A 12,714-nucleotide genomic window follows, 5' to 3' on the forward strand; every position below is an offset into this window, starting at 1 on the left:
GTTATAAATGATTATAATTTTTTCACACTGCCTTAAACTTTTATTTCATGTACTGGTAATATTTATTGGAGGTAGCAATCATAAAATTAACATTTGGATTACCATTAATAAGTTACTTATTGTAAGCATGTGCCTTTTGTGAAAAACTGTTGGGCCAGATTCAACCTTTGTGGTTGTTTGAAAGCATGATTCTCAAAATATCTAATTTTAAGAGGATTGTACCTCTCCTCATTAGAATCTGGTCTATTAAGTTAGTTATAAAATCTTTCCCTTGGTAAATGAGGGTCCACATCAAGGTGATTCTACACAATGGATTCTAGAACCAGATTTCCTGTATCTGAATCCTATCCCTGTCACTTGCTAGTATAATGGCCTGGGTTATATTATTTAACCTCTGTGTGTTCTGATTCCTCATTTGTAAAATGGGAATATGGTACCTGTCTCATGGATTTCTGGAAGATTAAATGAATAGATAATGTAAAGTGCTTAAAAGAGTGCCCAGGACAAAATAAACGGTACATATTTTAATAAACACTGTTGATTAGTGAAAGATGGCTAATAGGCTATGGTAGTTTCCATTTAACTTGTCAGTGTAAGTAAAAGAATACTTAATGCAGGTTATCAGCTTCAGAGGATTGCTCTACTCCTCTTTATATTTTAAAGGGCTTTTTTTCCCCTCTTAGAACTTATTCCTACTAAAGAATTCTTTTCATCACTGCCTGTCACCATATTGTTTTCTCCTACACAGTATTCTTTGTATTTTGTATGTGTTACATGTTGTGTGTTCTGTGTGTGTGTGTGTTCTGTTTTTTAAACAATTTGATGTGATAATTCCATTATTAGTGGCTTTTAAATAATTCCATGAGACTGTGCTACACAAATGAGAGTAGGTAAATATTTTAGATGTATCCTTACAGAAGCTATGGCATATAACCTTATACCTTAGTTATATATTTCCACTTTATCCAGTTTTAACCAACATTCATATATGATCCTTTTCTAGATTATGGTTGATTTAAAGTACTAGACCATATAAAGACAAATATGACCATACGTTGCTTTTAAGAAAAAAAATGATCGCCCAGTAACGTGGTCTAAGTAAAATGTTCTCTTTTTTAATTATGTAGTCCTCCTCGCCATCCTCATCACAGCCTCATTCTAGCCACTGCAGAACGAAGGCCTCATCATTGTGTCACCATGCATCCCTGCCCTGGGTCAAACGTAACCATGTAGGCCCTGCAAAAGCTACCAGTCCATCTCTCCGTCTTCGTCGCTGGCGACCCTTCTTACGCCTACCATCTATGGGTCTCCATTCTGTTGTAAGTGTAGTCAATCTTCCATCTCTTCTTCCAGTGACAAGGATAGTCCATTTTTTCCTTACACTTCTTCAGTCTTCAAAGTGCTTTTCTCTTGGTTCACTCAACCATTAGCTTTTTCTCCCCCAGTAAGATTGCAAGCATACCTCTATGCTTTGCAGTCTAGCTTGACTTTCACCAGTGCCTCGGTGAACATTCATCTTCCCACTCCATATCCCGCCAGCATTAGGATGCCTGCCTTTTGATGAATACTGATCGACATTCATGACAATGTTTAAGTTCCTGTCTGTTGTTAAAGTGAATATGTATTCTCTTAACCTTCATCTCTCTGATTTCATTTAGTTGACCCAGGTCAACAAATGCTGTGTACCTTCTGCGTTCTTTGCCATCTCTTTATTTTTTTTCATGTTTCTGAACATGACTATAGTCTCTTGTCACGCTCTGGGGTCACTTTACTTACTCTATCCTTAACCTAATCCTTCATGGTGTAGGGTGTTCATCTAAGCTATTTTATTCCCTGAGGTGTCTCAGGTACTTGGTTTAATCTTGATCCAATCTTCCCTACCTATTCAGTTTCTAAAGATCTTTTTCCAAGTAGGAGGTGAAGATTTTCTCCTTGAGAATTGCTTCCCACAAATTTTATGATTTCTCCTTCTTAGGTTGATTATATTAAAAACTATTAAAAAGTACATTTGTTCTTAAAATCTTGCCAATTATATTAAATGTTGAGGTTGATAATGGAATTCTAATAATTCTCATGATTGAAATAAATTGTAGGATTAGGCAACTCCAGCTCTTTTCTTTCTGATGTTTGAGATTGTTAATAGCAATGACTGTGGTTTGGCAGAGTCTACCTAGAAATGCTGTATCTGAAAGATTTGATGTATGCTATCCATTTATAAGAAACTTGATGCTTCTGGAAATCCAAACTTTTGAAGCCAGAGGAAGTCTGATTCCTCATACATTTAATGCTAAAAAAATTAAAAGGTGTCAAACATTCTTTCTTTCCCTTTATTTACTCTTCCAGAGCTAGACACAAACTGTGAAGTAGTCTTGACATGTTTCCTTAAATATCTGTTTCTACCAAATGTCAGTATGGTCATCAAAATAGCTTTTCATTTATGCTGAGTATCAGTCAATAAACTGCTGTCTATCTCATTTTCCTCATTGGATCACAACATGCATTTGCCATTTTTTTTCATTTATCGATTTAATATGTGTTGCTTCCCTACTGTGCCATACACTGTTTGGCATAGTAGGAGATAAAAGTGAATTGATCAGAGTAAAACCCCAATTTTGGAAATTCTATCTTGGGCAAAATTGATACTAAATATGATTGATTCCTTAGTACTTTTAAAATATTCTAAATATAAGTGAACATATCATAAAATTGGTGTTTCCAGTTTTATATGATTTTACATAATTTTGACCTTCACTCTCCATATTAATTCTGTTGCTTTATAGCATCATAAGTATTTTCATAGCATAGCATGGATTCTAAACTACCCCACCTGAGTTTGAAACCAGATTCTATCACCTACTAGCTGTTAAACTGTTTTCTTGAGAATAAATGAGTATATTATCTGTCTCATAGAGTTTACATGATGATGAGTTGGTCAGTACTTTGAAGGCACTTAAAACAGTGCCAGTGCCTACAAGTATAAATTAAATTTAAAATGTTATTTTCAACAATTTGAAATTTATATTTAGTATTTAATTTATTTCTAATTGATTTATTATATTATTTTTAGTTGTCAGAGATAATAATACATGTATTGTAAATTAGGGACCTTTGTAAAAAATATATATATATATACATGTATATATATATAATCTACCTTCTTGGTCATGTTTTGAAATGGAAGACTTTGACTTTATTGGTCTTGTTTGAAGTGGAACAATTTTGAAGCATTTGGATAATTGCAGATTTTAGACTCTCAGACTAATGAGTCTGATCAAAGGGAAAGGCTCGCAATAGGTACCAAGGTTGTGTGTAAGGCTTAGAAGTTTTGAGCTTTACTTACCTTTTATAATAATAGTTTGAAGGCTTTTCATACCCTCTTTAGAGCTGTATATTTTTAGTATGCACTGTTGAATAGAAGGTATAATGACTCACCATTATGAGTCACTAGTGTTAGTGATTTCTTATATTTGTGATAATGTAGTATTAATATTGCGAAGTTACATAATGCTTTTATAGCACTTAACAATTTACAAAATACTTTTAATGCATTTCATTTAAACTTTAAAACAGATTTAAAAACCTAGTGTACACAGGGTCTGATACATATTCAGGTCTCTGACCCCACTTATACTCCTTTTTCCTCTAGCGTGGTTGTATTTACTAACAAAATATGAAAAATCGAAGCTATAAGATGTATTATTTTTTTTAAGAAGAGATGGTGTTAAAATAGTTTATAATTTTTGAAAATTAAAATACTTGATATCCTATTGGAGAATTGTCTTAAATTGAGTGAATGAGTAATGAGTAAAATAAAACTCTTTTCTAGTTGGGTAAAAAATCATTTCTAGTACGTTTCTGTTACAGATTGAATTTATACTTTGTAGAATTGCCTAGGTTTAGCCTTGAAAAATTGGATTCTCTTCTGGTTATTAGTAAACCGAGGATATTGGATTTGAGTGATGAGTAATACTTTTTGATTCTCTGACCAGGAAAGTAAGGGAACTTATTATCACTATCTTTAAATATTTGAAGAAATATCATGTTCAAGAGGGATTAGACTTTTTTCTGAGACAATGGAAAACACTGGGAGACATATATTAGTCTCAGTATGAAGTATAACTCAGCAAAACTGTCCAAAGACGAAATGGACTGCCTCAGAACCTAGTGGCAGTCCCCTGTTCTAGGGGCCACTGCAAATGGGGCTGCGCGGGGGAGGAGGCTACTACTGGAGCAGCAGCAAAAGTAGATCATTTTGATTCCTACCAACAGTGGAATTCTTTGATTTTCAATCGAAGTTAGGAATACCTAGTTTGCCATATTAATGTTATGTTGAGATTCTCCCATTCATAAATGGAAGGAAATATGAGAGTAATAGGAGATTAGATGAGTCCCTCTATCTGTACGTGTTTTAGAAATATTCAGTAAATCCAAAATAGTAATGTTTATTCTGTCACTTTCAATTTTTTGCATCTACACACTTCTTAAAGCTATTGTTAAAAAACTACTTAAAATTATAAAATTATCTGAAGGTGAAAAAAGTATGAACTTTACATTTTAGACACTATTGTGTTATAGGATGTTAATATGAGATGTGATTTGACTTATGCCTTTTTAAAATATTTGCCTCTAAAATTTCTGCTTGCATTTAATAATGATTATATTTTATTCCAGACCTTTTAAGATTTGATATATAGCAAACACACAGTGTTAACTGGGCAGTTTACTGCATACCATAGTGCCATTTAATCATGTTTTGATTTTAGGTAACTTATTTACATTTCTAAGAAATGTAGCAGATATTGCTTAATGCAAATCGAATTTGGTAAACTAAAAAAAAAAAGAAAACAACAAAAAAATAGGTATAATTTTAATTTCAAGTAGTTCACTAAGAAAGCAGGCAAAAAATCATAGGTTACAGTTAACTGCATTTTAATTTGCTTTTATCTCCCCCCGCCCCACTTTACTCATTCGGGCTAGTTTCCTGCATTTATTCATTTTTAAATGTTTTGAATCTATGATAAACAATGAGACTTGTTTTATTCTAAAACTGTATTAACATTTTTCAAAAAAGAGATTGTCAAGTTCAAATCATTAAGAATTTACTTTCTTGATGTCTTAAAATTTAGCATGGAAGGAGTTTAACTCTTACACTATTAATTTTTTTAAACTTTGTTATTTCAAATATCAAAAATTAGACAAATGAGTTCATGCATTCATTTCATTCAGCAAGTATACATTGTGCATCTCCTATGCTTCAGGCGTTGTGCTCGGCACCAGGGCTTCTGAGGTTGAACAATATTAAAGGTTCTTAGATCAATTGAGATTAAGAAAGATATGCTTTTAGTCGATGTTTTCCTGGTTGATGTCCTGAGGTCATTGTCATAAATGTGGTTGTGTTCATTCTTTGTCTACCATATCAAAGATTAATAAACTTTGAATTATATTGGTTAAGTGTTCTCTCATATCATTTCATATTTGTATGTATTTACATGTACTTCATTGATTTGACTACTAACGTGCATCATATGTATTTTTCCCTCCTATTTCAGGCACCAAGTATAGATGAAAAAGTAGATCTTCATTTTATTGCATTAGTTCATGTAGATGGGCATCTCTATGAATTAGGTAAGAACTATTTAAATTTACTCTGGGGAGGGAAATGATAAGTGGGAAAGTCTCTATGATTCACAGGACTGTTGATGTTTATTGTGTTTAATATTAATTGCCCTATAACATTGAATAGACATAATGAAAGTTTTCCATTTAAGATTTTTTACTAGAAAAAAAAATTTTTTTGATGTTTGAATAAGTTATAATTCAAGAAAGTATGCATACCTCCTTTGTATTTCAATCAAAGCAGGGAAGTAAAAATCATAGGAAACTCCTATAAATCCCTTCAGCATTCTTTACTAAATTATTAAGTTAGTTATCATCAACATCTATATGAACTATCTTGATCTGGAAACAACTTTTAAAATATAGTGTACTATTCATAAAGACTAATTTTTGTAATCAATAATGAGTATCACTAGTTTTTAGGTTTTTGTACTATCTCTTTGTTTTGCATCTGATTTTTTTTTTTAAGATTTTATTTATTTATTTGACAGACAGAGATCACAAGTAGGCAGAGAGGCAGGCAGAGAGGGAGGAGGAAGCAGGCTCCCTGCTGAGCAGAGAGCCTGATGCGGGGCTCCATTCCAGGACCCTGGGATCATGACCTGAGCCAAAGGCAGAGGCTTAACCCACTGAACCACCCAGGCGCCCCTGCATCTGATTTTTTAACTTCACAGGAGTCTGTGTTTTCTGGAAGCACTTCCCTAAGGCATATGTCAAAGTAGTCATGATTAATTATTTGGCATTTTGGCCTAAACCTGCACTTATTTTTTTAGAAATCTAACTGTAGATAGGCTATTTTGGGGAGTTTTGGAGGAGATCCTCATAATTTTAATTGATCCATTCAGATATAACAAACTTATTATGATTCTTTAATGGCTAGTATATGGTACTTATTGTGAGTATTGTGAGTCCTTCTTATCCTTTTCCATGAGACTTTCTTCTTAGGTTAAAAAAAGTCAAATAAGGGGTGCCTAGGTAGTTGAGTCAGTTAAGCATCTGATCCTCGGTCTTTAGCTCAGGTCTCGATCTCAGGATTGTGAATGCAAACCCTGCTTTGCGCTCCATTCTGGGCATGGAGCCTACTTGAAAAGTAAATAAAAGGAAAGAAAAGAAAAGAAATTAATTCAATTTAAAAAATTTTTAAAAAGCCAAATAAAAAGAGAAGTCTTTTTCAATTTCTAGGTACCATGATTTTTAATTTTCTTTCTTCTTACTTGCTGTCTATGTATTAACTTGCCACTTAGATTTTCCTCAGCTTATTTAAAAGCATAAGAATTCTGAAAGAACTTCTGTGACTGTAAATGAGGTCTATAAAATTTAGATAGATTTTATGTTTGGAATATAACATCAGAATAATACACTTAATTAAAAAGAAATGGCTCTATTAAAGAGGACAAGGAAAGTAAAAAACATAATTTTGTAGAAACTTACATCCCTGAGGGTTTTGTACAGTAGTAGAGTGATCTGAGTTGGAATCAAACTGAAATGAAAAGAACACATCGTTACGGACACATATGACAGACCTGCAAGGCAGTGTGGAAGACCAGCTCTGTGAATTCAGTCTACAAAAGTCTGTATCTAGAGATAAGATGTAATAGTGATCGGGGATTTCACACATCTGCCTGATTGCAGGAAGCTGAGTTCCTACTCTGAATTTTGAATAATAAAGAATAACTATGGGGCGCCTGGGTGGCTCAGTGAGTTAAGGCGCTGCCTTCGGCTCAGGTCATGATCTCAGGGTCCTGGGATTGAGCCCCACATCGGGCTCTCTGCTCAGCAGGGAGCCTGCTTCCCCATCTCTCTCTGCCTGCCTCTCTGCCTACTTGTGATCTCTATCAAATAAATAAATAAAATCCTTAAAAAAAAAAAAAAAAAGAATAACTAGTGGGAAGGGAAGTAAAGAGAGGGCTGAGACTTGCCAGACACATTTTGTTGACTTTAAGAAAGTACACTTAGGAAAGGCTAGAGAAACGGTAAATATGAGCCATAACCGGAAACTATGGAAATGATGATGACTTTCCGGATGAGAGACTTAGCAGTAGAACAAACAGTAACATCAGAAAGATATTTAGCAGGAAGAAATCTCTGATCATCTTAATGGGAAGGCATTGACTAACGCATTTAGTTAGCTAGCTCCCTGAGCTCAGAGGCTAGAAAGGACAGTTAGAAGGGAAGATGTATATCAAGAGTAAGCTATCTATGAAGAATGGTTTTCTTATAGCACGCCAAGATCAGTACAAAAGGATTTTAAAATTGGTTTGAACATTAGAAAAGGAAGACCATGAGAAAAGAAAGACAGAACTACTGAGGTCTTGCTGGTCAGGTATTCTTTAGTAAGAAGAATGATCACGGCTGATACAGAATCGGAGCCTTTGGGGGATTACATTCTTTAAATGAGTTTAAAGAATTTCAGAGTTCTAAAGAATAGCAGTACTCTTTTAGATGCTATAGAAAACAAGGTACAAGACAAATGAAAATGGGCAGTTGCTGATTCACTGCAAGGGAGATTGGCAGTAACACTGATGCGGATTCCTAATAACTTCTAAAGGAATGTTGAGCAAGAAGACTATTGAGTTAGTGAATAGAAAACAGTGACTAAGAGAACAGCATAGGTTTTTTAAGGAAAAAAATTCATTTTGAAGTAGCCTTATTTGTTTAAAAATAAGGCTATGTGATTGTAGACATGTGCAAGTTAATTCCTACAAGACAATTATTCAACAAAGGATACTGGGTATCTTTAATATATTTATTCCCTACTAAATTGTAAAGTTAACTGATGAAAAGAACTGAGTTATTCATCTTTTTGTTACCACCCCTTCCTTTTCTTTAGGGCTTCATGTCATTAATGGCATATGTAGGGGAGGAAAAGTACATGTTTTTAAATAGCTATAATTACTCTTTATGGGTAAATTAGAACAATGGATTTGGTAGTGAATTCCGAACTGATTGAATCATCAGATTAGAAAACTGATAACTAACAATATATCTTCTCCCTAGACAGGAGTACTCTGAAACATTAAAAAAATTTTATTTTGAAATAATTTTAAATTTTTAGAGAAATCATAGAAATTATTTACAGAGTTCCCATAAACCTTTTACTCAAGATTCCCCAGATTCAATTAATGTGTCTGAACCATTTGAAAATAAGTTGCAGACACAGTGACCCATTATTCTTTAATATTTCTATATATATTTCTTTAGAACAGGTGGACACTCTCCTATATAACTATAGTGACTGTCAAAATCAGGGAATTAACATATTCCCTGTTGGATATGGATATCATATCTATAATATGGATATATTGGATATGGATATCATATCCATATATGGATATATCATATCCATAATATGGATAGTCAATCCATATTATGATTGAATTCACAGACCCTATTCAAATTGTTCTGATTTTTACAATATCCTCTGTAGGTTCAGAATCCAGTTCAGGATTGTGTGTTGTATTCAGTTGTCACATTTGTCTCCTTGAATCTGGAATGGTTCCTCAATCTTTTCTTTTCTTTCATGTCTTTGACATTTATTTTATTTTTTAAAAAGATTTTATTTGTTTATTTGACAGAGGAGAGATCACAAGTAGGCAGAGAGGCAGGCCGAGAGAGAGGGAGAAGCAGGCTCTCTGTTGAGCAGAAAGCCCAGTGCAAGTCTTGATCTCAGGACCTTGAGATCACGAGCTGAGCCAAAGGCAGAGGCTTAACCCACTGAGCCACCCAGGCGCCCTGTCTTTGACATTTATTTTTAAGTGTACAGTATACATTAAAGTGTACATTTATTTTTAAGTGAGATTATTTTTTAGTTTGGGTTGTCTGATATTTCCTCATTATTTATCTAATTTTGGCACATACACCACAGAAGTGGCACTGTGTTCTCAGGGCATCATTTCAGGATGCTCGTTATGTTGATTTGTCCCATGGCTGGTGATGGTGACCTCTATCCTTTTTTTTTTTTAAAGATTTTATTTATTTAACAGAGAGATATCACAAGTAGATGGAGAGGCAGGCAGAGAGAGAGGAGGAAGCAGGCTCCCCGCTGAGCAGAGAGCCTGATGCAGGACTCGATCCCAGGACCCTGAGATCATGACCTGAGCAAAAGGCAGCGGCTTAACCCACTGAGCCATCCAGGCACCCCGACCTCTATCCTTTGGTCTAGGTTTTATCTGCATTTCTCCATTATAAAGCTAATGCATTTGTTAAACTTATTAATATGTCAACATGTTATAGTTTTTAATTAATAAGTAATGAATAAATATTTTATCAGGAGATACTTTGAGCCTATGTAAATATACCCTTTCTCATTAAGCTTTTATCAGATTTAGCATCCATTGATGATTTTTAATTAATTGTCACTATGATGGTTGCCAAATGGTGTTTAAAAAAAAAAATTCCTCCAACATTAGAAGCTTTCCTTTTTCCCCCTCGTTCATTCATTCATGTCAGGATGGACTCATGGATTCGTATTTTATGTAAGAGGGTACATACAGTTCATTATCATTATTTATTTTGATGCTTAAATTTTCCCAGACTTGGCCTTGAAGGGAACCCCGTTTAGCTGACCCTTTTGATCTTTTGATAGGTTTCTGTCATTCTTCAAGCACTTTCTGTCAGGTAGAATAAGATGTTCTAGTTTCATCTTTGGTTTTTTGTGCCCTGGCTCTGTTACTCAGTTACTTCTCCATAGAGCCCTGGTTCTGTGGAAAATGGTATTTAGAACCAATATATGGGTGGTAGGTGTGCTCATTGCTACTAAGATATCATTGCTCCTAGGCCCTCTCAGAGGACAGAGGTAGGAAATGTTTGTATGTATTAGAAAAATAACTCACGTACATATATATGAATATGAGTATAAAGATACCCACAGTGACCCGTTTATATATTAAAAAGCATTCACTTACAGTAGCACTTCTAAATCTAATAGCATATAGTTTATTCTGGTGTTCTCCATTACCCTTTGTGTATTTCTTGATTCACCCATTCCTCTTGTATATAAACAAGCTCTCAGCCACCCCAGCCTGAAAATCAGACCCAGACACAGAGCTCCCTGCGCTTTCCCCTCCTCCCCCAGCACACTGATCCTGGCCTGACCCAGTCCAGACAAAGAGCAACAGCTCTGCAAAGTGGGGAGCCACCTTCTTTCTGATGCTTTGCAAATTCCTGAATCCTGCACTCTTTCTCTGCAGTCTCCTCATTAAGACTGTTGTGCTCTGCGTGGGTTTCCCATTTGTGAACTGGCAGAAAGCTATTACTGTTGAGCTCACATACAAACTACCAATTTCCAGATGTCTAAGAACAACCGTTTCAGCTATTTCTTCCAGCTTTTTCATTGTTTCCAGTGGAAGGCGTCACCCGGTATCAGTTATTCCAGCGTGGCTGGAGGTAGAAGTAGCCTCAGTGCTATTTCTTCATTTCCCACAAGGAAGATGAGAATTTAGCTTTCCAGTGTCACCCTTATTCCTTACCCACCCTCCCAATCTTTCCTTTCTCCTAGTCTCCTAGTTCTGCTGCAGTTACAGTATTATGGCCACAGAAACATTTATTCTTAGCTGAGCCATAATTAAAACCTTGAGGTGCCTGGGTGGCTTAGTTGGTTGAATGTCATGGTTCAGGTCCTGATCTCAGGATCCTGGGATCGAGCCTCGAATTGGGCTCAGCAGTGAGTCTGCTTCTCCCTCTTCCTTTCCCTCTGTGATCTCTCTCTCTCTCTCTCACACACTCTCTCAAATAAAAATAAATAAATAAATAAAATTTTATTTATCCAGTTTTAATAATTGTCTCATTTTGCCTTTGGTTAATCTTCCCTCATATTTTTCTTTCACAGTGGTATCAGCCCAGCTCTATCACTGTGTATGTATATGGATTCAGACATTTTTACTACATTTGGAAGCCATGGAATTATAAAGGGATTGCGTTTTATGGATTGAACTTGAAATGTCTTTTTTTCTTTTCTAAAGATTTTGTTTATTTATTTGAGAGAGAGAGCAAGAGAGAGAACATGAGCAGGGTGGAGCGAGGGAGAAGCAGACTCCCCGCTGAGCAGGGGCTCAATCCCGGGACCTGAGATCATGACCCGAGCTGAAGGCAGACACTTAACCAACTGAGCCATCCAGCTGCACCACGAAGTGCCACTTATGAGATACAGGAGATTAAGATTTGCAGATAGAGTAGAGTATCAGTTAACTTTGGGTTAGGATGAGTTTATATAATATTGGACTTTTTCCTTTTTCCTTTTTTCATAGCATTCATTAAAGTAGTAGTTTATTCAAGATGTTTATAATTGTGTCTAATTAACATTGGTGGTCAGTGAAATAACCCTAGGTTATTTAGATTGTTGGTCTATACTGCTTATGCCTTGGTTGTACACAATTATTATTATACATTACTATATATTATATATATTACTATATAAATCTTGTGGTGGTTCCCTTTCATTGGTATAAGCATGTCAGTCTTGGGTACCTTCTGATTTGAAATAAGTTTTTTCATATTCCTAGGTAGAAACTAGGGTTGTTGCTTTTTAAAAACTGACTTAGTTAATTTTGCATTTTTTCAAGAAATTAAAACCAATGTTTCTTTCTTTTTTTTTTTTTAAGATTTTATTTATTTATTTGACAGAGTGAGATCACAGTAGGCAGAGAGGCAGGCAGAGAGAGAGAGGGAAGCAGGCTCCCTGCTGAGCAGAGAGCCCGATGCGGGACTTGATCCCAGAATCCTGAGATCATGACCTGAGCCGAAGGCAGCGGCTTAACCTACGGAGCCACCCAGGCACCCTCCAATGTTTATTTCTTTTTTTTTTTTTTTTTTTTTTTTTTAGCATTAGGCTTTTTTTTTTTTTTTTTAAGATTTTATTTATTTATTTGTCAGAGAGAGAGTGAGTGAGAGCGAGCACAGGCAGACAGAGTGGAAGGAAGAGTCAGAGGGAGAAGCAGGCTCCCTGCGGAGCAAGGAGCCCGATGTGGGACTCGATCCCAGGACGCCGGGATCATGACCTGAGCCGAAGGCAGCTGCTCAACCAACTGAGCCACCCAGGCATCCCCAATGTTTATTTCTTATAAATTCTTTTTATGAAGAGAATTTAGGCTTTCAAACATG

At 35.4% G+C, this 12,714-nt stretch overlaps 2 protein-coding genes across 15 annotated transcripts in view; one reads left to right on the forward strand and one right to left on the reverse strand.

Annotated features, from left to right (window-relative positions):
* The window catches only part of UCHL3 (ubiquitin C-terminal hydrolase L3), a 105,191-nt gene that overhangs the window by 91,415 nt on the left and 1,062 nt on the right, over window positions 1–12,714 (forward strand). For 3 of the 4 annotated variants that reach the window (XM_082701245.1, XM_082701243.1, XM_082701244.1), the window contains one exon: window positions 5,550–5,625. In XM_082701245.1, coding sequence (XP_082557371.1) covers window positions 5,550–5,625 — 76 coding nt within the window. Of the gene's footprint in view, window positions 1–1,127; window positions 1,320–5,549; window positions 5,626–12,714 lie in introns of all 4 variants that reach the window. The other variant, XM_082701242.1, reaches the window with a different exon arrangement.
* The window catches only part of LOC309849036 (uncharacterized protein), a 49,421-nt gene that overhangs the window by 16,439 nt on the left and 20,268 nt on the right, over window positions 1–12,714 (reverse strand). For 3 of the 11 annotated variants that reach the window (XR_014303437.1, XR_014303441.1, XM_082701248.1), the window contains one exon: window positions 7,048–7,096. The exons of 5 other annotated variants lie outside the window; for them this stretch is intronic. Coding sequence is in view for 2 of the 6 variants with exons in the window: in XM_082701248.1 (XP_082557374.1) it covers window positions 7,092–7,096 (5 nt within the window). In the remaining 4 variants the exon portion in view is untranslated. Of the gene's footprint in view, window positions 1–6,464; window positions 6,699–7,047; window positions 7,097–12,714 lie in introns of those variants that run through there. 3 more of the 11 variants (XR_014303443.1, XM_082701249.1, XR_014303442.1) reach the window with 2 other exon arrangements.

Source organism: Mustela nivalis (genome assembly GCF_964662115.1).
Source record: "Mustela nivalis genome assembly, chromosome: 15".
Taxonomy (NCBI): domain Eukaryota; kingdom Metazoa; phylum Chordata; class Mammalia; order Carnivora; family Mustelidae; genus Mustela; species Mustela nivalis.